A 27,054-nucleotide genomic window follows, 5' to 3' on the forward strand; every position below is an offset into this window, starting at 1 on the left:
AACTGAACTTAGACTCAAACAAGACTAGACAATGCAGTTTCTACAGTTTCTATAGTACATCTCATTACACTGTTACTATTCATAATCACAGCCGTGGCCTATCGCAGTGCTACTATTAATATTTGAAAAAAGGATACATGTAAAATTAAGCACACTATAAATAAAATATTGAATCCAATTTGGTTAAGTGAAATCTTCAGACTGCCACCAGAACATGTGTGTGTAGCACAGGCAGTACCCATCCCACAATTTGACAACCTCTGTCCTATTGCATACAGTCACATTCAGGCTGTGGCTTGTTTTCACACTAAGGGAATCGCTGGTTAAACCTAGCAGCGATGCCAAAGCCCTATTGTTCCCTTGTTCTGTAGGAGAATAATACAATTTGGATCTGGGTGAGATGATGGAGTGAAACACATCACATAGAGTTTGTCTGACGATTGGGAATGAAGTCACGCTGCCACACAAGTCCTGGTATTTGAAGAGGGAAAAGAGACATTTTCTGAGGAGCAGATGTTCTGAGAAGTAGAGGTATAAATATATTGTGTTTGTGGGTTTTAGTCAAAGGGCAGACTAGGATACACAACAGGGTGCTAGAGAAACTGTCGCTCAGAATTGTGGGTAATTCTCTGAGTAAATGGGGCTTAGACAGAACAATAAAGTCTTCATTTAGCCTTGTGTTGTGTTTAAGTGTACTCCTTATGGCTGGGAAATTACAGCATTACTCATAGTGTCTCCAAGAAGTATCAACATTAACTAAACTGCACAAGCAATGTACGAATACTTAAATGAATTAATGAGCAACTGCAACAGTGATATATTTGTATAATTGTAATTAATATTGGGGTATCACCACAACCATTAAGTAAAGAGTGCCAGAACTAAAATGTCAAAAGTACATGATATATTACACTGAGGAGACAGGGTTTTTAATTTTAAAGTTTGGTTCAGGGTGGCTTTGTATTTCCACTATTAGGTTTGTGTGGAAGGAGAAACAATAAATGAGAAAGTAGGTTTATTGTGACAGTGAAAATTTTACCAGAGCATGTAAACTCATAATGATCTTTTTTCAGAAACTTTCAGTGACACAATGGGCCAATTTCAGACCACGCCTGTTCACCTAATGGGCCTAGATGGTGTTACATTTACCAACCCCAGTTAAAAATCAAGTAAAAGTTTTAAGCTTAGCAGTTATTACTTCTTAAAGGCGCACTATGTAACTTTTCAGGTGGTCGGTCTGCCATCACCTGCTTGTCTCCATGGGGATATTATTTGGTCTCAGAGTCAAGAACGCAATCAGGACAATTTACATGTCCGATCTTTGGAGAGGATGGATGTTTTGTATATAGTAGTATGCAGTTTAAACAATAAAACATATAGATAAGGTAAGATAGGTTTAATGCCACACCATGGAACATTTCAAATAAAGTAATAATATCTTTATGAAGCCAAACAGGTGGCAAACCCCCAACCAGATCAGTTACGTAGTGCACCTTTAAAAGATTAGGTAAACTGGGAGCTTTAATGTCTCTCTAATTGTGAGTATTATTGAGAATGTTTTTAATCTTGCATAATGTCCCAGCATTGCCCTCCAAGTGTTTGTGAGTGAGGAAGCAGAACACGCCCTGAGCATTTTGCAATCAAGGTTATTTGACTAAAAGTGGTAGGACACAGGACTGCGGTGGTGACAGCCAATATTTATCTAAGTGTCAGGAGGCTGCCATAAATTAGTGACGAAATGATGCTGCAATATCTTACTCAGCCAGATGCTCTCCACTTGGCCACTATCTTTGTCTCCCACAAAACTTTCCATTCCTTTAATCAAAATGGCCGCTGGGCAATGAGTGCTGAGAGCTGGAGGATGATGCCAAGATCATGCAAAAAGACTATGAATTACCAATACAGTTTTATGTTACGGAGCAGTACCGTCATTACATGTGATTAAAGAGGCTGTTATTATATTACTACAACGATAATTTTTAACATGGTTCTTAAAGTGGATTAGCAATATAGCAGTCATTTTTTGTCCTTAAACTTATTATTACCCAATTTTGACTTTAAATATGTGTCACAAGTGATGTAAATCGGATATCTTTATTATCCATAAAACAATTGAAGTTATCTTTATTTAAAAAAAAAAAAAAAAAATCTAGCTAAAAGGTTTGCACATTGGATTTTCTTGAGCCACCCACAACCCCAAATGTTAAAAAGACTATATTTCAGTTATTTAAAGGTACTATATTACACAAAATGTATTGTTATGTTGTTATGTTACCTCATCAAAATCATACCTGGCGTTGTGTTTTGTTTCATTCACACATGTTTGAGTCACCCTTTATTATTAGTCGGTCTACATTTCCAACGCTCAAAATGTTCTGTTCCACCTTGTGATGTCATGAAGTGGTAGTTTGTCAAGTTAACAGCTCCTTTTACCTTTTGTTCGGTAGAGATTGGCAATTCCAGGGCTGAAATGATCCAAATGATTCTAGTGAAGGTGTATGGAGTTCAAAAACACAGTGGAGCTCTTCCTGTATTACCACATGACATCACAAGGTGGAGTGTTTTCCGTTTAAAAAGAAGAAGCCTAAATATGCAGGGTTTCCATGTTAAACATGTGTGAATGAAACAGAACACAACTCCAGGTCTGTTTGTGATGAGGAAACAACATTATAATAATATGGGTCGAAATAGTTCCCTGATCAAAAGGCCCAAATAAGCCCAAACAGTTTGTCAGGCTAAGTGTATAATATAAGTAACAGCAGTATGCCTGGCTTATCCTGTGTAAAAGGCTTAGCTGTCAATTTGAAGCCAAAATGGTTTTCTTATTGTGTGTAAAGCTCGGGTCATGTGTTAATGCTTTTTGGAGAAGAAAGAGGAGGAGGCGGTGGCAATGAGATTGGATGGCTTCCATTAAGCCAAATTGGAATCAGTATGGTTTCAAATTGGAGAGCGTTACAGAAATACTCTCACATCAATGAAAGAAGTCATTAATGCTCAGCTCATGAGAGGCATTCAAACCTTATTTCTCAACATCAGTTACTTAATTACAACCCCGTGTTCTATAGTGGTATTCTGATATCCATTGTGTCTGCACTGTGGGGGCGATCCATCTTTCCCATGCATATATTGCACAGAGCTATGGATCAGTTCTACATGGGTCAAATGTGAAGCTATTGCAAAGAATGCTGGAAATGTACTTCGTTTTTACATGCTCACATTCGCATGGATGAATAAATCAAAAGCACACTTCTATTATTCCATCCCAGTAAGATAGCATTTATGCCTGAGTAGGAAATGTAATCCCGCTGAGACCAGCCCGGAGCCAGTTTGTGTATGCGACAGAAGCTAAAGAAGCCAACAGGAGCATAGAGGAGGAGAACTATCCCCTGCATCCCGAGACTCTTTTTAAGCAAGTAAAGCCAAATTGAGACTCCATAATCACTGGTGCATAACAACAAAAATGTCCCCAAACTCATTACTGTTTAAAAGAAATGGCTATACTATTTGAAAATGCTGAATAGGATTTAACTAAAGATGGTCCCTTGTTGCAAAAAGGGTATGACTTGAATAATATTGTTGCAAGCAGAAGCTAAAGTAGTCTGTGAATTAATAAATGCGAAAAGAAAATTATGTGTATCCTGTGTATAGCTTGACTGCAGTTTGGATAAGATTCTGTAATTAAAGCACTTCAAATGTAGGAGTGTACTTCTAGTGATGTCTTCTTTAAAGGAGCAGTACCTGGCTCTTTTCTTCTAGTTCAAGTAAATTTTGCACCTTGCTGTGTTATGTAAAAGTAGTTAACTAGGGAAAAAATAGATAAGGATAGAAGGCTGTTGGTGTGTTTTTGAAAGTTGCGTGTGACAAACCCAGGCTGTTCTTTCTTGTCATGGTTCAAAAACAGAGTAAGTTAGAGGACTAAATGGGCGGGGTTAACAAATTTCAAAAGTTCATCAGCTCTGGTTTAAAAATGGTTGCGCTACTACTAATGCAACTGCTATTACTAATTCTGTATACATGTTACTACTTTCATTATTACGTCACACTATTACAACTAAAAACTGATTTTATTATTGTTACTATGACTATAAAGACTAAAGCACTACCACAAAGATACATAAACACTGATAAAACCATGCTAAAATAACTCAACAATATTCCTGTTATAAGGAAGTAAAATGCAGTAAAAAGTAAGGTTCAAAAATACACTCAGGAAGTAGTTATTTGTCAAACTAAGAATCAACTTAAATCAACTTAAAATGATTGATTAAAATTAATAGTAAGCAGTTAAGTTTCCACATCTATTTTAGCCTTAACATTGAAATTAAGCTTACCCTGTTAAGAGCACACATTACTCTTTTAATTACCTCTATTGATTAGCTGTAATTTTACCCCATTTCTCCCTCTACACTGCATTTATCTTTATTTAATGTTAGCGAGCAAATTGACATGGTGAATCAGCAGTGGAGATGAGTCTATTTTGTGCAGAAATAAATGGTAAAATGCATTATCCAGTGAAGGGCTGCAGACAGGCTTCTTACCCAAGTTGCCAGTCATCAGATAGGCATTGTGGAAATCCTTCATCCCCAGTCCGACAATGTGAATGAATTCTTCTATGACCTGCATGAGCTCCACTGCACCCGGGTAGATCTGTGGGTCAGAAGAGAAAAAGACAAGATGACACTTTAAATTTTGAGCACTGCGACAAAGAGGAGGTCAACAGGAACTGGTATTACGAGTAATAGGGAAAGAATACAGACTATGATAAAGTTGACATCTCTGCAAAATGTGAAGTTGTACAATGCTTACAATACAAATTGAAGTAGAATAGATATAGGTATATGTGGTGTAAACGACCTCTCAAGAAGATGTGTTGAAATGTATAATTTTGGAATTGTTAAGTGATGTTTATAACTGTTACTTTATTTTAACCTGCTCCAGGGCTTTTTAAGTGAGTGGTTTAAGTGAGTGTAGTCTGGTTTTCCAGGTCCCATCTTTCAGACATAAAATATTAAATTATTATACTATTGGAATTCTAGGTCTAAAAATAAAAAAAATATATATATAAAAAAATATTGAAATAATCCATTAAGTTCAATCACTGTTAATATTTAGTGTGAAAAAATTTCTGGCCCCTGACTTGTCTTAAAACCATCTGAAAGTTCAGAGAAATCTATTTATGTCATTTTTGTCTCCTTAACAAGCTGTGACGATGCCACATTTAACAATACCATATTGACAATTTGGTGTCACATTTTATTTAATTTCACAAAAGACATAAAATACTTGGTTAAAATTGTATACACAGGTTTTGAGGCTATAAAACAATGGGACATTCCTGTGCAGGCATTATAGCCTGTAGGCCCTGCACAGTGAGAGGGGATTTCAGCACCATGGACAGTGCAGCTGGCTAAACAATAGCACCACAGCTCAGGTCAGCACGCCTCTGCGTCTCTGAGTCAATAAATCAAAGACCGCCTCATCCAATAAGTGACCCGGCACAAATTGCGGCGTTATCCTTGCTGCTCATTTGAACGTGAAGGGTCAGATCTAATAAGAGGGTTTGATTCACCAGACCTTTGACTCCAATAATACTGATTGTCTGACTGAATGCAGTGTTTCAAAATAAAACATAGGACAACCCTCTAATAAAATAGAACATGTTGTTCTATTACATATGACATTATTGGACATCATGGGATCATACCTGGATGAAGTCAGGCAAATAAAAAAAAAAGCTCTTAGAGTGGTATTTGAAAATCAATATCTTTATAAATGTTGTGTGTGCGGTTTAAAAAATAACAAAGCAAATAAAACCCTATAGCAATGTCTAGATAAAACCCTAGACCAATGTCTAGATAAAACTGTAGACCAAATCAGAATTTTACTTTATAGTCAGAATTTCAATAACAGATCCTGCAATCATTTTAAAACCACCTTTTTGTTTGTGCCATGTAAAGAGATAATTTTGCTTTTCTTCAAACAAAATTCCATGCACAACTGCAAAAAGCTGATGAATCTTTTGTTGTCTTACATAGATCACATTATTGTATAGAGACAATAGAATACACGATTCTACAGTGATGAAGTCAGGCAGATGATAAATGCCTTTAAATGACATTTAGCAATTAGCACCTCCCTGAATGCTGTTATTCCACACCCCACAGGCAGGTATTCCCCCTCGTGTGTAGTATTGCCACATGCCTTGACATGTGCAGAGGCTAAACCTAGCGAGCTTTCACTGAAGTTGAGAGTCCGTGACACAGCAGAGTGAAAGCCATGGTGGGGGGAGAAAAGCACATCACTTCTCCCCCTTCCGGCATGTCTGACGCACAGTGCAGTCACGCTCATTCGCTCGGCCCGTCTCCATGGCAACGGCGGGATGTGAAAATGGCTGCGGTGTATTCGGCGTAGTGCAGGCTGCTTCTGTAGACAGAGCCTCTTCCTCTCCTCGCCATGGTAACAGTGACAGGAGGTGAATATATAGTGATCTGCGCGCAGCGAGTAAAAAGCTCATAGTGAGGCGTTTCATGTGAGCGTTTTCAATGTTCACACAGCTCTCACAGTGTGTGGGCCCAGCTCAGGACACTCATTAATTCAAAAGAAAAAGAAGCTAGTGAGAGAAATGTATTAGTGCGAAGTCCAGGCATCATCTCTCCAAAGCACATGACAGTCCTGAGCCCCTGTCCACAAGCACGAGAAGGGAAAATTAAAAATGGCAGAAATAATTAACCCTGTCGCAAAGCTCCTCTTGGTGCTCTGTCACACAGGGCTTTTTTGGTCTCCTGTTCTCTTCTGTGCTATGTCTGACGGCCGCACTCTGATGCCTTCCTGAAGACAAAAGTGCTTACTTTAGGGGTCTGTTGAGCGACATCCTCCGTTTGGCCCTGCCAAACTAAAGCTGCAGTGAGTAAACACCTAATTACTGCCTGTAGAGACAGCCAGGACTGGCACTGTCGGCCCACTTTGAACTTCTCTGCATCCCATCAGCTTTACCCTAAGACACAGGCATAAAATGTGTGGAATATGGCAGATTTAGGGACATCCCCTCAGTCCTGTGTCAAAACAGGTGAGACCTAATTTAAGTCAATTTACCAGCGAAGGTGACAAGAGAGCAGCTGCTCTCCGCAGACTCCGTCATCACAGATGCTCTCCCTGTCAGAGGTGCATGTGTGTGATTCAGGGTTCAGGGAGCGTAGACACCAGTGGCACTTTGGAAAACAAGAGTTACCACCTCTCGAGCTGAGAGATGTGTCCAACAGAGGATGGAGCCAGGCGCCAATCTCCATGGATAAACAGGCTGTCACAAATCTGTTACTCTGTACATTACTGCAGAGTTGCCATGAAATTTGCTCTGCTATTGAAATCATGTTTCATGTGTGTGACTCCATGTCATATAAGGGCTGAAAATAAAATACATATGTTTATTTGATTGTCAGAGGAACACAATCCAAGCTTGTATTTTACAAACAATAACTGTGATTAATATTGGCAGTATTGATTTGTACAGAGATGTTAAAGCTATGCATGTGCCTTAGGAATAGGTCCTGCAGTGTTAATGGCTGTTTGTGGCTGTGTTGCTGCCCCCAAGTGGTGGTCTGGAGTAGTGTCAGTCTAAATGAGGCCAGATGTCGCACCTGCATAATGACCACTACCAACAGTGCAGGGGAGTGTGACACACATCTTATCACCTCATTACACACTATTTACCTCAGTCTCCGCCACTGTGGGCCTGTTAGAAGTATGACATGATAACACTATGTATGCACATTAAATTATTTACAGAGCTTACAAGAAACATGCTTACCTTTTGTGCATCTTCCCATTTGTCCTTGTTCTCCTCCTCTAAAAGGTTGCTGATAATTTGAAAGAAGTTCTGTGGAGATAATAAAGACAAAATCTTTATCACTTCCTCCCACACAGAAGGATTACAGCCACTGCAGCAAGACCTGTTTGAATTATGACACATAAACACTATGTACTTAAGAGCTGTTAAGGATAATACTCTGACTGCAGGGAATCAGAAATTTCTATAAGAGAATAATGAACATCCCTGTGGTGCTACACAGTACTAGGAAATTTGCCACGGAAACCATGATGACAGCGATCAGGAGAGGAGATGGGGGCTGGGGATCAGGGCTTACAAAAACACACCTTACCCCCCCACAGCGAGCAGCCGACACTTTGTGCTTTAAGAGAAATGCTCCGGCTGCAATCAGAGACGAGCTGAGGAGAGAGGGAATGTTTGAGCAGAGGTGGGGATTGTCTTTGGCGGAAGTGGAATGCTCGGGGTGCATGTCTCCAGTGGTAATAGGACCCCTGTCTGATCTTTAGCCTTGTTATTTTGCCTGGTCTACAGTGTGCCTAAGGGAGTGGCTCTCTCTCTTGACACAGGCTATCTTGTTTTCTACTTGAATGCTTATGCTCCCTCTGGTGGTAATGTGCCCACTTTAACACTGCATTAGCGCAGAGACACACAGAGGGGGTGGGCTGGCTCGGTGCTCTCCTGTCTGCCCACACACACCATATCGAGCGCATAATAACCCCAGACAGGATGCTGCCATGCTCATATCTCTGATTTCCTATAGCGACAAAATGGCTGTACGGCTCTGTGGCGTTTTATTTTAAACTGCTACAAAATACCCTGCACCTCACATTCTATGGGGAAATATGAATGTGTATTCTGTACGTAGTCAAAGCCTCCTTAACAGTTTGTGGTCCAAATACCACTGCACAATGACAGCCCATAATTAACTGAGGTGGATGTTGTGGCTGTTTAATTATGTACGTCTTAAGCTGAAGAGCAAGCCGCGTGCCAATTTATTCCTCGTACATACAACAACTCATAGACAGCAAAATTGCTCATCGACCCATGAAGTGGTGAGGCAAAGTATGTCCTTGAGATTTCCTTAAATGTATCTTTGCAAAGACTAACAGAATAGTAGAATAGTTACAGTGGCACAGCGGTTGTCCTGTAATAAGTAGGTTTTCAGTTTGAATCCTGATGTGGCTGGTTCCTAATATAGTTGTGTCTTTAAGCAACACCCCACTTGCGCCTGTGTCAGTGTAATGTTATGGTTGTTGAAGGGGTTAATGGTGGCGGCCCTACTTCAATCATTCTACTACCACCAGGTGCCAGGTGCACTGAGTGACTGATCAATGATTACAAACTAGTGCAGTGCTTAGAGAGGCTTGACAAGCTTGTCAAGCACAACACAACTGTAAGGCATTATTTTTTTATAACCTGTTAACTTACATCATGAACAAAATGTATTGTGGCCATGCCTCCTTGCCTCCCAACTTGTCTGATCTTTGAAGCTAAGCAGGGTTGGACCTAGTTAATACTTGGATGAGAAAACTGAGAACACCAGATGTCACAGTGGGGCAGCAATGGCTCTATTGCTCTAGCCATTGTATCCTCAGACAAGACACCCATACTGCCATGCATGAATTAAGTGTGTGCTTAGTGGTCAGAGGGGCCAATGGTGCAGCCTTGTTTAAATCAGTCTATCCCTGGGCAGTTGTGACTACAATAGTAATGTACCATTGTGGTATGGAATGAATAATGCATAAAACTGTAAAGCACAAAAAATAGTTATGTATGACTAATGCATTATAAAATAAACTACACAAAGTATCGGTTTATGCATATGTTTATGTAACATACTTGACTGATAATCAACAATCTCAATTTTATAGGTAAACATCACAAAAACAATTTTGTTTTTTTTAACAAAGCACCCATTATGAAGCTAGTACACTCTGCCATGTCTCTTTTACTATTCAAGCTGTTTGGCCATGTCGAAACTGGCTGATAGTCTAGTCTCATATTGTTCTAATTTTATAGCTCTGTCATAAAGCCCCATTCCAGTTTATTTCACTCTAAAAACAGCATGTACCAAACACATGCCCAGACTAACTCACTCGGAGCGCACCATAACGACAGAAGGGCAAATGGCAGCACAAAGAATCAAAGACACTAAAGGGATATTTGGGAAGTCCATAAATTATCGTATTGGAGACAGAGGTGGGGCTTTGGTTCCATAATCTCTATCATCCTATTGACACAAAGAGGATCAAGCACTGCAGACGACCCCGGTGTGAGATGACTCAGCCTCAGATGGGGAGGATATCCATAGACAAAGGAGATTTTAGTCTTTGTGCCAGTTCAAATGATATGATTTTGAGCAAGACAATCAGATGTTATTGCTACTGTCTGGGCGCTGATAAAATGAGAGCTGGAAAGCATTTCAAACTACTCAGCTGACTGACGACAGTATGGCTACTGCATTGATTGGCAAGAAGATCCCAACTCTGACTCCCAGATAATGTGGGTATTTCTCCACCGGCTTATGCTCAAAGTACTTTAGTTTACCACAGCAAGTACACATCGTAAGGTAATCTTCCAGGTAAAAACTGGCAATAATCCTGGCTCAAATTGGTTTGGACATTGCACAGTGGTCCCCTGCCACTCCTGGCACATTGCCCCAGTGGCATTATAGGATGGGTCAGATGCAGAGGACAAATGTCCACAGGGATAACTCTCAGCAGCTGTTACCCATCAGTCAATCAAAGCCTACATCAATAGCGTGCAGTACCAAAAAGTATTTAAAGTGCCATGACAGGCAGGTTTTATCATTTTACTTCCTGGTTGAATATGGACAGAAGATGTGACGTACGTAAAGGTAATTCCACAACTGTTACCTAGCAACCATAATGTTAACAAGGGTCTAAAATGCACCATAGTTATGATTAGGCTAATAAAAATAAATGACAACATCTTTATTTAGTTAAACAAAGCTTTAAACTATGAGAAATTTGGATGGAATTTTCCATGTTGATGACACAGGTAGAGTTAGAAGTCACTGTTATCGCCTGTATTTTTATAATTTTCTTTTGTGCCACTTAACTGACTTGCACCTACGATACATTTTTACTGCAGGTAGTATCCAACAAGTATTAATTAGGAAAAAAAAACCCCAAACTATCATATGCACTTCAGTAATGCAGCCAATAAGTCTATTGTAAAGGTCCTATATGACTCAAAACTGACTCTTAAGCATTAAACCATCTTATAATGCTGCTACCTCATCAAAAACATACCTGGAGTTTCATTCACACATGTTTGAGTAACCCTTTATTATTAGTCTGTCTACATCACCAAAGCTCAAAATGCTCTGTTCCACCTTGTGATGTCATGAAGTGGTAGTTTTCAACTTAATGGCTCCTTTTACCTTTAGTCCAGTAGAGATTCGCAACTCCAGGGTTGAAATCTCATCCAAATGATTAGAGAAGGTGAATGGAATTTAAAAACACAGTGGAGCTTCCTGTATTACCACATGACATCACGAGGTGGAACAGAGATTTCTTTTTGAGAGAAGAACTCAGCCTAAATATGCAGAGTTTGTATATTAGAGATGTGAATGAAACAAAACACAACTCCAGGTCTGCGTGTGATGAGGAAACATTAGAACACAGAATATAAAATAGAATAATGTGGACTCTTTAACAACCATTTCTTAAATAAAACAGTACTACGTTTGAGAAACCAGGATGACTAAGACATCTCCAGCTCCAGTCCTTGTTGACATCTCTTTGCAGACAGTATCCATGACCAGTATCATTAGAGGTTATAATACACACTACAATGGAACAATGGACAGTACTACCACGATGTGTTCATGTTCATCATGTCTACAGAGATGGTAAATCAACTTCTTCTGTGTTAGACACCCAGAGTCAACTGCCTCTCTTTACCGCTCTCAGGTAAGATTTTTTTTAACCTGATCTACAATATCTGTCTAGTTCTTTTCATGTGTAAATACCATTATGATTTACCTGCACATCATCAGAAGAAGGCTCATAGCTGGCTCTCTTGAACGTTTCAGTCACATTGCGAAGTATCTCCACCGACGATAGCAGGTCTCCAGCGTAAAAGTTTCTCCTTTGGGTGAGGTCAAGTAGATTTTTGGTCACCTGGGACATCCCATCTCCCGCCAGCATCCTCTGTCCCTTCGCAAGATGACCCTGAACCTCCAAAAACAGGAGAAGACAGACAACTTGGGGCATCGGTGTCCTCAGCACATTTAGTTATAGACACACAACGCACAACACACAACACTGGAACACACAATGGAACCAATGGGGTGAGAAAATGAGGAAGAAAGCATCCAGTCTCTGTGGCCATTTATGTGACACTTATGTCTAAGCCAGGCCCGACTGCATTGTGCCTTGCGGATGTTTTTGAAATGAGCCAATATGAATAAAAGAGGTAACTGGAGCAGAAGACATGCATTTAGGCCCAAATTGCACAGTGGAATGACATTTCACATCACTGCGCAAGGGTTTATGTCCATAAATACACGTTCACAGGTGCAGGACTCGCTGTGCTATCTCAGCTCTTTGGAATTATTTTATTTTTAACAACGGAAAGAAAGATACCAAAAATTACCTTTTCCACGGAATACTGCAATGTGTTCCGGAGCTACGAGCCACAATTCTGCTGTTTCATTCAATCTTTTTCCAAATCATTTATTCTCAAATAGATTTTTTGAAAGTCACTAGTTCAATTGACAACAGATTTCATTGAAAAGGATGTTTCAGATTCACCTTGTTATCTTAGTAGCTCAATAAACAATTGGACATTTTTATGAACAACGTCCACTGAACTGAACGTGCTCTCGTTTGACCGCATGTCTAATATTGGGCAAAATGTAATGCAATAAACTGTTTGCTAAATCCCCCAACCCTCGGTTCACTACTTTTCCCGTTTATCCTTTTTGATAGATATTAACCACTGCGGGCTGAGAACACAATTCAAAAGCAGTAGTTTTTAGCGTTGATCCAACCAGGTCATAACATTTTGGCCCTTTTCAAATTTAAATCTTTCCATTTGTCAAATTATGAGGAGACAATTTTCACTTGCTACCCAGCCATGGAGCGATAATCATGTTGGTGGGTCATAATCTTAAACCAGATGTAAACGATCCCATCTTCTATATATACAGTACGATCTAACTCTCTCCATAGTAGAAACAAAGTTACAGGGAAGCCTAAAAAATGAGTTAAAAGATATGAAAGTGCTAATGCCTCGCACCTCACAAAAATGGTGAAATTAGTGTTTTAATTTGCTCACCTATTGAAAGCGGTTAATCTTTGGCTACAGTGCGATGATAATGGGAGGGAACGGGGAAACACACGGGGGAGGTAATTTATGACGCATTGGAAACAGAGGCGGTGGAAGGGAGCTGACTTTGCACCTACTGATTGCTGCAAGTATCTGAATTCATTTGTTATGCATCGAGCATAGCTGGGCTGCTCCCAGAAGGCCATACCACGGTGATCCAAAGAGCAGCGGCGACTAGTGGTGCCTGCAGACGGGATAGAGAAAGGAGAGAGGAGAGAAGAGAGGAGAGCAGAGAGGAGAGAAGAGAGGAAAAAAGAGAGGAAAAAAGAGAAGAAAGGAGAGAGGAAAGAAGAGAGGAGAGAAGAGAGGAAAGAAGAGAGGAAAAAAGAGAAGAAAGAAGAGAGGAAAGAAAAGAGGAAAAAAGAAGAAAAAAGAGAGGAAACAATAGAGGAAAAAAGAGAGGAAAGAGGAGAGGAAATAATAGAGGAAAAAAGAGAAGAAATATGAGGAAAGAGGAGATGAAAGAAGAGAGGAAAGAATAGAGGAAAAAAGAGAGGAAAGGAAAGGAGAGAGGAAATAATAGAGGAAAAAAGAGAAGAAATATGAGGAAAGAGGAGATGAAAGAAGAGAGGAAAGAAGAGAGGAAAGGAAAAAGGAGAGGAAATAATAGAGGAAAAAAGAGAGGAAAGAGGAGAGGAAAGAATGAAGGAAAGAGGAGATGAAAGATGAGGGGAAAGAGGAGAGGAAAGAGGAGAGCATAGAAAAGAGGAAAGAAGAGAGGAAAGAGGAGAGGAAATGAGTGGAAAGAGGAGAGGAAAGAAAAGAGGAAAGAAGAGAGGAAACAAGAGTGGAAAGAGGAGAGGAAAGACGTGAGGAAAGAAAAGACAGAAATAATAGAAGAAAGAAGAGAGGAAAGAGGAGATGAAAGATGACAGGAAAGAGGAGAGCAAAGAAAAGAGGAATGAAGAGAGGAAAGAGAAGAGAGGGGAGGAAAGAAGAGAGGAAAGAGGAGAGGAAAGAATAGAAGAAAGAAGAGAGGAAAGAGGAGAGGAAAGAAGGGTGGATTGAAAAGAGAGGAGAAACAGGATTAAGACCACAGTATAGGGAAAATAGAAGGACATATGGTTGTGGTTTGGGAGTTAAATATAGTCATAGCAGAAGGGACACAGAAGTGGATAAAGCAAGAAAAATATGCATTTGCATATTATACATTTGGCAAGGCAAGACAAGGCAAGTTTATTTGTATAGCACAATTGGTACACAAAGTAATTCAAAATGGTTTATAGAATAAGAAAGACATTAAAATCACAATATAAATAAATCAAACATAAATAATTATTAAAGGAGAGGAATGCAGAATAAAAACCTTTCAGTCATGTGCACAGCTAAACAGAACCATTTAAGCCTGGATTTAATGTTGTCAAAGTAGAGGCCTGTCTCACATCTTCAGGAAGACTATTCCAGATTTACTGAAACTGAAAGTTGAATTACTTTCACCTGTTTTTTTTGGTGTTTTTTTTTTGTTTGTTTTTTTCATTTATTTGCAGTATTTTGTATGATAGAAGAATAGTAATGGTTTATAACATAAAAGTGAAAATTGTAGGCAAGACATCCTTTAAAACGTCCCTTGGATGTGTTATTGCTTTGCCTGAAATGCTCCACACTATGGTATTAAACATATCTATTTGCCACCAGGTTAAGTTAGAGGTCAGAGCTGTGTAGTAATCCCTCTGACAAAAGGCAACAACATCTCATCTGGAGAAGTCAAGCACATAGTGGACCCTCACCAAAATTTCAAAATGAAATTGTCCTTTCTGTCATATTTTGCCTGAATTCTCCTTACAGATTTTAGTAGCTGACGTTTTGAATCTGACATGTGCTGCTTGTTAGCCACATTGTACAGACTACACACTTAGGTCTGGTAAATCACAGACACAGTAGACAGTGAAGTGGAGAGAAATGTAGAGAGATTGTTTTGCACTACTTTGATTTCTCTGTGTTACCATACAGCGCCCTACATACTGAGCCCTGCACTAGCTGGAGCTGTGATAGCTGTCAGGCATTTAAGCAACGCTCCAAAAATAGTCCAAACCACCCAACCAGCCAACAACATCTACCACCCACGACACACGCACACACACACACACACATGTATACATCTACGGTAGCATCACTCCGTGCCAGCTGTCCACCTGCGTACAGAGCACCTCACACGCACACAGTACTAACACGAGAGCATGACATTCTGAAGAAAAAATACAAAACATTCCTCTATACAGCATTCTAGACCCACTTAAAGATGGACAGAAGACAATGGGTACTGACTAATGTCACTCCAATAATGTGAGAAAAATACAAATAGTTCACAGGAATAAAAGTAAAAACAAAATTAAAAAAATAATAATAATAATGATAGTAAAAAGTCTATAAATGAAAAACACTTTACTCAGTTACTCAAGTAAATAACTGTGTAACTCAGTATTGCCTGGCTTGCCCTGCTATCTATCTTCACACATTTATACAAGGACCACAACTTCTGTCTCCAAACAACACCTCTTAACGCCCACTTTCTCAGAACATTGTGACCCATCCAAGCCATAAAATCTCCCCCACCATCACCCAAAGAACTCCAGACAGCCCCAGAGGCAGGAGGAGGCTGGGCTTCACACAACACTGAGCAACCGTCTGCCTCCACAGTCGCTCCGCCTGGTCGCTTTTATTTACCTCCATAATCCAAGAGCCATATTGCCAGCACTCAAAAGAATACAAGTAAAGATTTCGACTCAAAAACAGAAAAACAACTGCAGAGATCTTCATATTATGATCATATAGCTAGCAATATTCTTGCCCTGTCATTGCTAAAGGTCACTAAAGTTTGAGAAACTGCAGTGAGGAGAAAAACAAGGCAATAAACAATGATTAAATTTGAACCGTTGTGAAGCTAAAAAATGCTTGATTGTACATTCGATGCAGAACAACCAAATGCAATTTTTCATATCTATTCATTTTTTCTAACTTGTTTGTGACCCATAGAGACTGGTTTCACTTTATAACCTTGTGCATTCAGCAGCACAGAGCAGCACCAAGATCCAACCCCCAAGATATAAAATGCCCAAGGCCAATTGTACAAAAGCAACATGATTTTAGCTTCACCATTTTTTTGTTTATTCTGCCATTTTCTGGGTTTTAAAAAACTGAGCTGAAAAAATGTATGGTTTCCAAGATTCACACTAAATGTAGTACTCAAAAAAGAAGTGGACCACAAAAAAAGAAATAAAGAAAAGAAATATACAATTTAAACATAGCTAAAATAAAATACGTTTTGCATGTGTGAAGTAAAAATCCACTACCATTATATGATATTACAGACCGCTACAACCACAGTCTGTCAGAAGTAACCTGTGCAGAGAGTATACTCAAGAAAAAAAATGAGACGTATTTGTTTTTAAGTTAAAGGTGGACTCTGTAACTTTTCTGGGAGATCTGCTCATCTCCATGTAGATGTCACTGCTTTGTCTGGCATTATGTATGGCCTTAAACTTATCTAGCTTGGATTAGATTTTGGAATTTTCTACAATTTTCTAATGCTAAAACATGCCTTGAAACAGATTTGACCTGTAAGTTGGCCTGTTGGTGTCATTTGTGTGTAGACAGATAAGTTTAATGCCTTACTGTGGAACCTTCTATGCAAACCAATAACATCTTCAATGAGAAAAGCAGGTGGTGTACCTTTGTCATATGTATTTTTTATATATATATATATATATATATATATATATATATATATATATATATATATATATATATATATATATATAGCACTTTTCCACCTTCAAGGCTTTACATCAAGGAACCCATTCACACACACATTCATACAGAAGTACACAGACACTGGAGGTGAAGTGTCTTGCCCAAGGACACAAAGACAGCATTCATCTGTGGGAGCTAAAATCACACTGCCAACTCAATGATGTTTATGTCGAGAGCGGGATTTGAACCACCAACCTTCGAATCATTGGAAAAAACACTCTACCAACTGAGCTTCTGTCACCCCACCAGAAAAGTTAGTGTATATATTGTAGTCTTAGTGGTGCATCTTTTATTTAATTTTCCTGTTTGCTTCGGAGGGGTTAGAGCTGTTGAAATATGCCTTCAAATATGATCCTACACCAATCTGTCGCCTGCCCTTGCATCACCAGTCATCAGCATATAGTACGTTCCAATAAGGGTCAGGGATAGAGAAGAGACTATGAAAAATAACCAAGAACTGAGAACGCCACGGAGGAACTGACCTGCCGCTGGCCACTTTTACACCAGCCACAGAGGAATAGGGATTAAAGAGGAGTTTCCGTTAAGACTGGACAAAGAATTACACAAGGACACTGAGGAAGATGAGTAATAGTAACTGTATTCGAAACCAGTCACATTGAGTCACAAGCTGGAGTTATTCTTTGCGCCAACTCCAAGCCTGGATACACACAGGATCTGGAATAAAACATATTGTGCCAAATGAGAATATGATTTATAGTATTGCATCATAGTTGGATGGTCTGCTGTGGCACTCATAAAAGTAATTGAAATTGAAGAAAAAAGTAGTTAAATCATAGTAAAAGTACAAACTATGAATATGTTTTTTTTTCCCTTTTTTGAAAGGGTAATTTTCTACTTAAAGGTGCACTATGCGACTTTTCTGGTAGGGCATCCATCAACTACTCTATGGAAATGTATAAACGTCCTATATTACGCAAACTTGACTCTTGCAAGCTTTAAGCCATGTTATAATTCTGTTAACACCTCAGAAACATACCTGGAGTTGTTTTGTTTCATTCACATCCTTTATTAATCTGTCTACATCTCTAAAGCTCAAAATGTTCTGTTCCACCTTGTGATGTCATCAATCGATAGTTTTCAAGTTAACAATTACCTTTTACCTTTAGTTCAGTGGAGGTTGGCAAACCCAGGGTTGAAATCATCCAAATGATTCTAGTGAAGGTTTATGAAGTCTAAAAATACAGTGGAGCACTTCCTGTATTACCACATCACATCACAAGTGTTTTCTCAGGCTAAATATGCAGGGTTTGTGCGTTAAACATATTTGAATGAAACAAAACACAACTCCAGGTCTGTTTTTTATGAGTAAACATTATAACATAGAACAGAAAATAGCCTAATATTGGCCCTGTCACGTTTGCCTAGAATGTTTCTTAGTATGACATTAAACCCATCTGTCTTCCATTTTTTAAATTATGTGTGTACTGTGAGCAGGATCGCCTCTCCACAGATCTGACATGTAATGTGGCCCTATCTGGATATTTTTAATGCCATACTCTGGAACACTGCAATACCCTTTCCATGTAGACAAGCAGGTACCAGACCCTCCTAAAGAAAGTTACAGAGTCCACCTTTATTACAGTCTGCATTTGTTTCCGGCTCTTCTTACATTTTGACAGGTTCATTATTTACTTTATTACTTTGATGCTGGTTTCATACAAGATGCCCTTCTGTACTCGCCCTACTCTGTTAATCTGAGTTTTGTAATTACACACAGCTTTTTATCAACGAGTTAAACTAAACCAACTGGACTTGTTTTTAAAGTGAATGTTTCAGCTAAGTCCAGTTGGTTTGGTTTAACGTTGATAATATCTTACTCCTGGATGTCTCAAATTTGCATCTACACACTCGCTTATTTCTTATTACTCCATACAAAACAATGACTATGCAAACTTAAACAACAGTAGCTTGCACCCGGGTCTTTATTTACAAGGCTAAACCTCATATAAATACCTCATATAAATCCAAGCTCCTTTCTCCGCTCTGACAATATGTTTCCCCTCCTATGATATAAGCCTCAGACTGTCCCTTATATTTTCCACGTGTCTGTTGGAGCAACCGGTGCCACTCGTCATAAGTGTGACCATGGCGACACCCTCCGCCTCACGATGACCTTGACGACAACTGTGACTAAAGCTGAGCTAGCACCCACACCCTAACATGTCACGACACTTCCCTTGAGCGCCTCCGCCATCTTGTCTTTATGCAAACACAATCAATATTTTATCTCGGCTACTTGTGCTAATGGGAAAATAGTTGTGACTTGCAGTTTGTGACAATGTAATTACCGATGAGAAGTTTGAAAGTAACTGGACTAATATCTCCTCCTTTGTATTTCATTTCCTAAAATATACGAGAAGTCTCTTCAAATAAAAAAGCCCTTATTCGAGAAAGTATTCAATGTTATTTAGATACTATGGAGGTGTTCAGCATTGTACTTTAGTAAACTTAAAGCCACACCCTGTAACATGGCTCTCCTCCAGGCCAAATAAGAGTCAGGGTTGTGGAGATGCAAGCTTGTGTTGAGTAAGAAAATTGTTGTACGTTTTTCAGGGCAATAAAAACATAAAAACACACTTCTATTGTAGCCTATATTTTGGCTGAAATGGTGGGGCTTTAACTTTTTTAAATATAGCATTTGAGTTACTTCATTAACAAAAATTGCCTAATTTTACATCAGTTCCAAGAAAAGCCTACTTTAATTTTTACTCGTCATATTTTGTGGTAACATTTCATTACAGTGCAGGTCTACTTGAGCACAGATGTGAGATGCTTCTTCCTGCACCCGTCATAATTACAGGTCAAAGGTTACAAGTCGTCAGCATAGGCCATAGTTTTATTCGGTGCCATCCCCACAGAGACTCGATCAGTGATTAATGGCTTGACAAATAAACTTGACCTCACCTGAACTATTGTCCATCACATTCTTTTGCCTGTGGTCATCTGATGTGCTGATGCTCCGTGCTTAAAATAAAACATGTGGGGTATTCAGTGTTGTGCTTTTATCACAACACTGCTCTAATAGGTCAAAGTTCATCCATACAAAGCACCATATACTAGGATCAGGAGCTGAAGGTTTCTAACCCAGCTGTTCATATGATGCCCAATTTAACAATGTTTATAGCCTCTTAATCTACACATGTAGCATTGCTCAGCTAACAGCGCTAATAAGGTTAACTCTCTCTGTAAAGTGGCCAAGAGTCTGACCTTTTTGTCTGACCTGCGCACACAATGCGCATTTCACTGTAAATTGCGTGCTTAATGAGTAGAGGTGATAAATCTTTCTTGTCTTATAGAAACAGATACAAAAGCCCTCAGTGCTTGGAGAAAATTACTTTATAATGCCAGACCGTTATTAGCTATAAAAGCTAATGTCACGCAAGTAAATCTGAATTCTGCCTCAGGTGAGCCATCTGTGGATGACAGCATGTTCAGTCACTTCTAGTTGAACTGTTATTTTATGCTTATGAAAATATTCCTAAAAATATATATTTTTTTTCCAGACAAAACTATCCCACAAGAGTCCTTTCTAACTCTGTTCATTATAAAACTGTGAATCATATTATTATGTTGCTGATGTCCACTTTGGTTCTTGCAGTCTTTTATAGATGGCTCAATAAATGCGATTTATTAGTTCAGTGTCGAACCACCTAATATGAGTGAGAGAGATTTTACTGCACAACAAAATTATGACCAAAATGTCCAGCAAATTATCACAAAGCCACACTGCAGGCACACATCAGGAAATGAGAAACTTATGAAAAGAAGGTTCTATTGGTCATATTCAACAACTGCTATGGACTTATTAATTACATATTCATCTATTTACACTCAGTCAATAGGACACTGTTTCTGTCCCAGTGAAGCTGGATTAGTCATTACAGCAATTGTCTGAAGAATGAGAATTTTATAAAATAATAAACAGTTTTTCACTGTTCTCAAGCCATAAACATTGAATAATTACATGAGTATACTAAATATTTTATTACAGCCCTATATGCAATTAGCTTCAAGTTAAATGAACGGTTTTGCCATTGTAGTTTTGTTCCACCATCGACACAACAGTCTTGTTGAAGCCTCATGTCCAAAAGGCACAGATGTCATTGAGAATCCAGATAAACCCCAGATGAGGAGTGTCGCCCCGGCTCTCACCTGTGGCGTTGGGAGGGCATCTGTTGAAGGCCAGCTCCCCTGAAGGAGTCCGTCTCCACACCATGGACACTGCATAGTCCTCAGGGCAGATCTCATATGGAGCTGAAAGTACATCAAATGTCAGAGCACTGTGCCATTTTTACCATTACGGACATGATGCAAACATTTCTCCATGTTACACGGTATGGGATAGGCTATAGGACATCAAAGCTGTATAATCACAAGATCAAGGACTGCTTTCTTGTCTATAATAATAGACACTGGCTGTTTGTTGAGTTTGTTGAATTTTGGAGACACCATTTCTAGCTTCAAGTTTTCATTTTTTCTTTATTTATGTTTTTATGTTTTTATTTTTTATTTTTTTTAATGAATAGTTTAGTATATGGTTACTCTGCATACTGTTCCTTAACTCTTGTGAGCCTTCTGCCTTATATTGAGAAGTAACTTGCATATTGATACAACTCAACAATGAATAGGGAGGTTTACAAATAATAGATAGACTAGACTGGAAGTTTCACATTTGCCGGCATGTAAAACAGACATTGTATAGCTGGTACAGACCTGGGCAGCGCTGATCACTGCACTTGCGGACTTCCTCGGCGTTGCCTTCACACTGTTGTCCCGTTACTGCAGCACCCTGACACACTCGGACACGCCTCTGCCAGCCGCCATCACACGACTTCGAACAACCGCTCCAAGGGCCCCACGGGTTCCACTGGCCATTAGCTGAAATCAAACAAACTTCCCTTAAATTACAAGCGGTCAAATTTACAATAATTTGATTGATTACGATATTTGCTGTTTGAGCACACAATTTGACGATGCAGATTTGGTTAGCAAATACCAACGGATTAAAGAGTTTAGTGAGGTGTGAAAATGCTGTTATGTAATAGTTTTTTCAACACAAAATTGGAAGACAAAAATTGTGATGTGCTTTTTTCTGCTAATACAAAATACATTTTAGGTTCATATGAGGGATATGTGGCTTAGTTGATCGTACAGCTTTTACAACAAAACTAGAGTCCGGATATGGGATATACATTCTGACCTTGCAATGTAAAGCCTTAGCAGAGGTCTACACTTAGATCTGAATATCCTGTATGTGTGTCTTGTCTAAAGTACCATCAGTGCTGTATGCAGTTTTTGACTACTGCAGCCACTAGAAGCTGCACTTTGTCTTTTAATTATTCGCTAATATTAATAGAAATTATGCTGAAGTTTCCAAAATTAACAACTTGCTTTATGTCCTTGAAAAGAGCGCTATTAAAGTGTGCAATAGACCAAAAAGAAAGGGGGGAAAAGAAAAACGCAACACAGATGCTTCCCTTCAGCTAAGTAGTAAATCACGTGCCCTTGTCCGGATGGAAAGGTACAATAGCCTGTGAGCAGAAACACGCTGCTTCCTGGTTTTAACCTACACTTGCCCCTCCTTCACACAGACCGGGCTGCGCTTTGTCCTACAACTAACCTCTGTCAGCTGTGCCTCTGCAAGAAGCAAACAAACTGGAGAGCCGCGACCTGTTGGGCAGAAACTATTGGCGAGGCATTGATCAAATCCCAGTAGATATGAGAGAGGAGCAGATGATTGCACTGTCGGATGCAGCCTCATGTGTCGCTCAAAGAGACTCACTGTGCAGCCGAGTGCAAGGGAGAATTCACTAGAAATCGCTGCAGTAAGCTTTGATAGGGAGGATGGCTTCATAGGAGTATAATATCAGCCACTATTGTCTTTTAGTTCCCACAGGTGAAAGAACATCAGATCTGATCTAGTACAATTATCACTGAATTCATTATCTCTTGAAACATTATGTGTACCACCTATTAAACTGGATAAGCTCTATTAAGTGGGTTATAGTTTGCTCTTAAAAAGAATACAAAACAAAAAGAAAGAATTACAATGTGTCATGCTCGTTGCACTTTTATATGTTAAAAATAAAAATTATATTTATTTTTATCAATCTAATTCAGGATTATATTCCAATGACATCTTTTTGTTTGATTTCCATCTTGTTATGAGCATGATGAGCTGTTTCTTTAGTTACAAAAGGTGCACTATATACATTTTCTGGTGATGATGCTATTGCTTTGCCTGGAATGTTTCACAGTATGGCATTAAACATGTTATTTCTATTGTGCATTCAGTTGCCAGTGTTTTACTGCTAAAAAATTACCTGAAAAACATTAATTCTTACTGTGAGCTGTGTCTCCTCTCCACAAATCTAACCTGTAAATTTGCTTAGTGGCGTCACCTTCTTGCCTCCATGAACAATTTTAATGCCATACCGTGGAACATTTCGTCAAAGCAAAACCCATTCCCACAGAAAGGTTACATACTCCACCTTTGAAAATTCCAATTTACTATAGCTGAGTTGTTCCTTATTGCCACAAAAAGACTTAAGTGATTCCTCTGCTGTAAAAATTGCATCAGGAGATTATGGTTGTGCCGGTGATCAGACAATTCAAATCCTGATGCAGACGTCTTTAGCTTCTAATACGTCAGTGTTGTTGACAGACGCTTAAGGCAGCTAACCCGGAATTATGTGAAAGCCATAGTGTATTTCTAACCGGATTTCACATATCCAATTGATCGTCTATGGTCTTAAATAATCTGCTTGAATCTTGCTATATAGCTATGGTTTATTTTATCGCTGAACTTGGATGCATAATTGCAACTATTTTTGTACCTATATGTTGACATTATTATATTGTGTAATGACAATACATCTTAATTCAAACCAGTAAATTAGTATCTTGTGTACAACATAATTAAAAACATCATATTAACATAATTATACATGTATATGCTTATAATGGCTTATATCTGTCACTGTAGTTTCCAAGTGAACAGAAAAATAAGTATAACTATTAATTAGCATACTAATAGAGGTACAACTAATGCTGTTATAATGATATGACTCTAGAGATAGTTTTCAGTCATAAGAACATACTGAGCTTAAAATAGAGCGTTTAAATATATTATCTCATTAAAGCTTTCCTTGTGTCCTCATAAAAACATATACATCACATTTTCACATTCATTTTGTATGTTTAAACTCTATGGAGATCTCTTACTCTCCATTGTAATTTAGCTGTCAAATTGCACGTTACATCCGCGCGTGAGTGAGGACGTTACCTGTACAGTCTGGATTATGGCACTCCCTGCTCTCAGCCCAGTGACCTCGACACTCTGATCCTCCATGGGCTGCTGCTGAGCACTGTCTGGTCCTCTGCTGGGTCCCATTGGCACAGGTGACCGAACAATCACTCCATGGGCTCCACTCCTGCCACTGCCCATCCACTGCAGAGCCAGGGGTGAGGGGAGAGAGAGGGCACAGACGGGTATATGTTCAGCTTTATAAGTAATAAGACGTACGGCTAAAACTCAACAGAAGAGGGTATTTTTATTCAGTTTCATATTTGAGACTTTTAAATAATATATTGCAACTCCAACGGTTGTTTTATAAAGTCATTTTTAGTTCCACTTATAATATGAAGTATCTGCAAAATAAAAGACAACCATATTTTCAAGTGGACCATTGAGGCACATGTTTGAACAGATTTTGAGTAACTTCTTGTAGTAACACCAATCCATTTAAAAAAAAAATGCTTCTCACTGGCATGTCAGGGTCAAGGAAAAGCCTCTGGGGCCGAGTGAAGCTTTCATTTAGAGAGAGGAAAAACTCATCACCATTAATCTGCTTAGTATTCACAGGCAATTGCAATCTCCAAGTCATTTTTCCATTAGCATATGGTTAACTGTGTCCCGTGTGTTTATTTAGGTACTACTCACCTATGTGTTACGTGTCAGTGATTCTCAAGCTCGTTATGCAAGTACCGTAAACCACATACAGGAACAAGTCGTGCTAAATCTATTCTAAATATGGACTAAACCAGGGAAAAAACAAAAAATAGGACTTGAAGGTGCACTATGTAACGTTTTCAATTTGCCACCTGCTTGTGTCCATGATGATGCCATTACTTTGCCTGGAATGTTCACAATTTCATTATCTGTATTGCATTTATTAAATATAAGTGGATTTACTGCTAAACGTGCATTTGAAAACATGCAGATTTGACCTGTACCTTAGCCTGGTAGTAGCATCCTCTGGTCTTTGTGAAGATATGCGTGTTCAATGCCATACTGTGGAACATTCTTGGCAAAGCAATGACATCTCCATGAAGATGACAAAGTGGCAGACCTCCACCAGAAAAGTTGCATAGTGCACTTTTAACCAGAACTTACACAGATCAATGCTATGGCTAACAAGACTAAACCAATTTGGCATGAAAAAAAACACAAAATTTGAACTGCAAAAGTAGTGAGTATTTTAATTGTCCTCTATGGGCCCCCTTGACCAAGATCCAGGGTCCCCACTACTCCCACTACTCCTGACCGAATGGGACAGTAGAATTGAAAAGGTGTGTCCAATATAGAGCACACTGTAATAGCACTTACACCACACTTTGAGAACCACTGACCTAAGTCTTACATGCTGTATCTATGGAGTGATATAAATATGTGTTAATAAAGTACCTGGACAAAGAGCTATGTTGCAAAGCTTAGTCTGAGTCTCGGGTCCGTCACAGGCCCGCCCCCCATGCTGCGGAGGGGCACACATCCTAGTCCTAGTGCGGTGACCCCGGCCACACGTGAACGAGCACAGACTCCACGGCGACCACTCCTCCCACACACCGTGCACTGCAGACACACGCACAGAATTACAATCAGAGCGCTCTCTAAGTGGATCTATGGCACAAATGAACTGCTCAAGAGCCAGAAATGAAATGAAATTAAACCGATGGGCATAATTAGGCAACAGAACTAATGCAAATGAAACACGGAGCACACAGACAGCTTTTCCGACACAAGCTTGAGTCCATCATTGGGGGTTGTTACGATGTAGTATTAGCAAGGCTCCATGTTTAATCGTTGTACTTAGCATAACGACTAGTATACAAAAGAGCAATGAACCTGTTCGACTATCTTAAATATGCCCTATCTGAATTAATAACCAAAGCACATCTGATTCCTGTGTTCTCAACTCGCACAAACCAACACAAGCTAAAACACTGCAATAGGCTATAACAAATTTTCAACCAGATCCCATGTGGCACTGTTTGCTATTCCTTTTCCTCGTTCTATTTTCCATCACAACAGATGAAATCTCCAGTCTATTTGTCATCATAACATAGCACTATTGATAACCACTTCAAAAAGCATTGAGCAGGAGCCCTCAGTCCTCCTGCATCATGATTTAACTGGATTTGGGTTGCAGAGGTATTTTTTAAAAGGGCAGAAAACATTTGATATACAACCTGAGTTTTAACTATTGAAATGGAAATGCCAATAGAAAACTTAGTCACTTCCAGCCTCGTCTTTGTGATCAATGTGTTTCTAAACAGTGCAAAGCAGAGTGGTCTTTGTTATACGCTTGCATTTTGAGATAGAATAAAACTTCAGAACTCCCACACCTAAATCATACTTAACTTTTTGAGGTGACGACTACGCTCTCTTCAATATGCATAAGACATAGCACTGTTAAGAGGGGGCTTTATAAAATGGTGCATGGCATAATCTTGCACACATTAACCACCACCTTTTATATTCTGATAAAAGTGGCCCCCGCTCAATATTGGAGTCATTCTATTAGGGCAGCTTTTGAAAACCTGTTCAACTGATACACTTGAAAATAATAGTTCCTGTTTGAAATTTAAGCTAGTTGGATCCCATAGTCTTTCTCACTGAAATATCTGGGTTTGGCGGAAAGTGGAGTAGATCCAGCTCATGCTCTGCCATAAGGGGAGGCACTGCCTGTCCCATCCCCTGCCTCTCGGCACCACTTTGATGCTCTTAGCTAAGTGTCCCATGGTGGTCGTAGCATTTACTTTGAAAAATTTAAGTTCAAAGCCGACCCAGTACCCATGGCTACCAGTGACGGAATTGAATT

The 27,054-nt window shown here is 39.2% G+C and overlaps 1 protein-coding gene across 4 annotated transcripts in view; it reads right to left on the minus strand.

Moving 5' to 3' along the window:
* adgrb3 (adhesion G protein-coupled receptor B3) overlaps positions 1-27,054 on the minus strand; it is a 115,932-nt gene that overhangs the window by 36,857 nt on the left and 52,021 nt on the right. For all 4 annotated transcript variants that reach the window (XM_055227257.1, XM_033979487.2, XM_033979485.2 and 1 more), the window contains exons 5-12: positions 25,641-25,805; positions 24,240-24,404; positions 21,668-21,832; positions 21,107-21,208; positions 13,261-13,367; positions 11,836-12,030; positions 7,805-7,873; positions 4,539-4,647 (exon numbers count right to left, since the gene is read on the minus strand). In XM_055227257.1, the coding sequence (XP_055083232.1) occupies positions 4,539-4,647; positions 7,805-7,873; positions 11,836-12,030; positions 13,261-13,367; positions 21,107-21,208; positions 21,668-21,832; positions 24,240-24,404; positions 25,641-25,805 (1,077 nt within the window). The remainder of the gene's footprint in view (positions 1-4,538; positions 4,648-7,804; positions 7,874-11,835; positions 12,031-13,260; positions 13,368-21,106; positions 21,209-21,667; positions 21,833-24,239; positions 24,405-25,640; positions 25,806-27,054) is intronic.

This window comes from Periophthalmus magnuspinnatus, chromosome 15 (genome assembly GCF_009829125.3).
Source record: "Periophthalmus magnuspinnatus isolate fPerMag1 chromosome 15, fPerMag1.2.pri, whole genome shotgun sequence".
NCBI classification, from domain to species: Eukaryota; Metazoa; Chordata; class Actinopteri; order Gobiiformes; family Gobiidae; genus Periophthalmus; species Periophthalmus magnuspinnatus.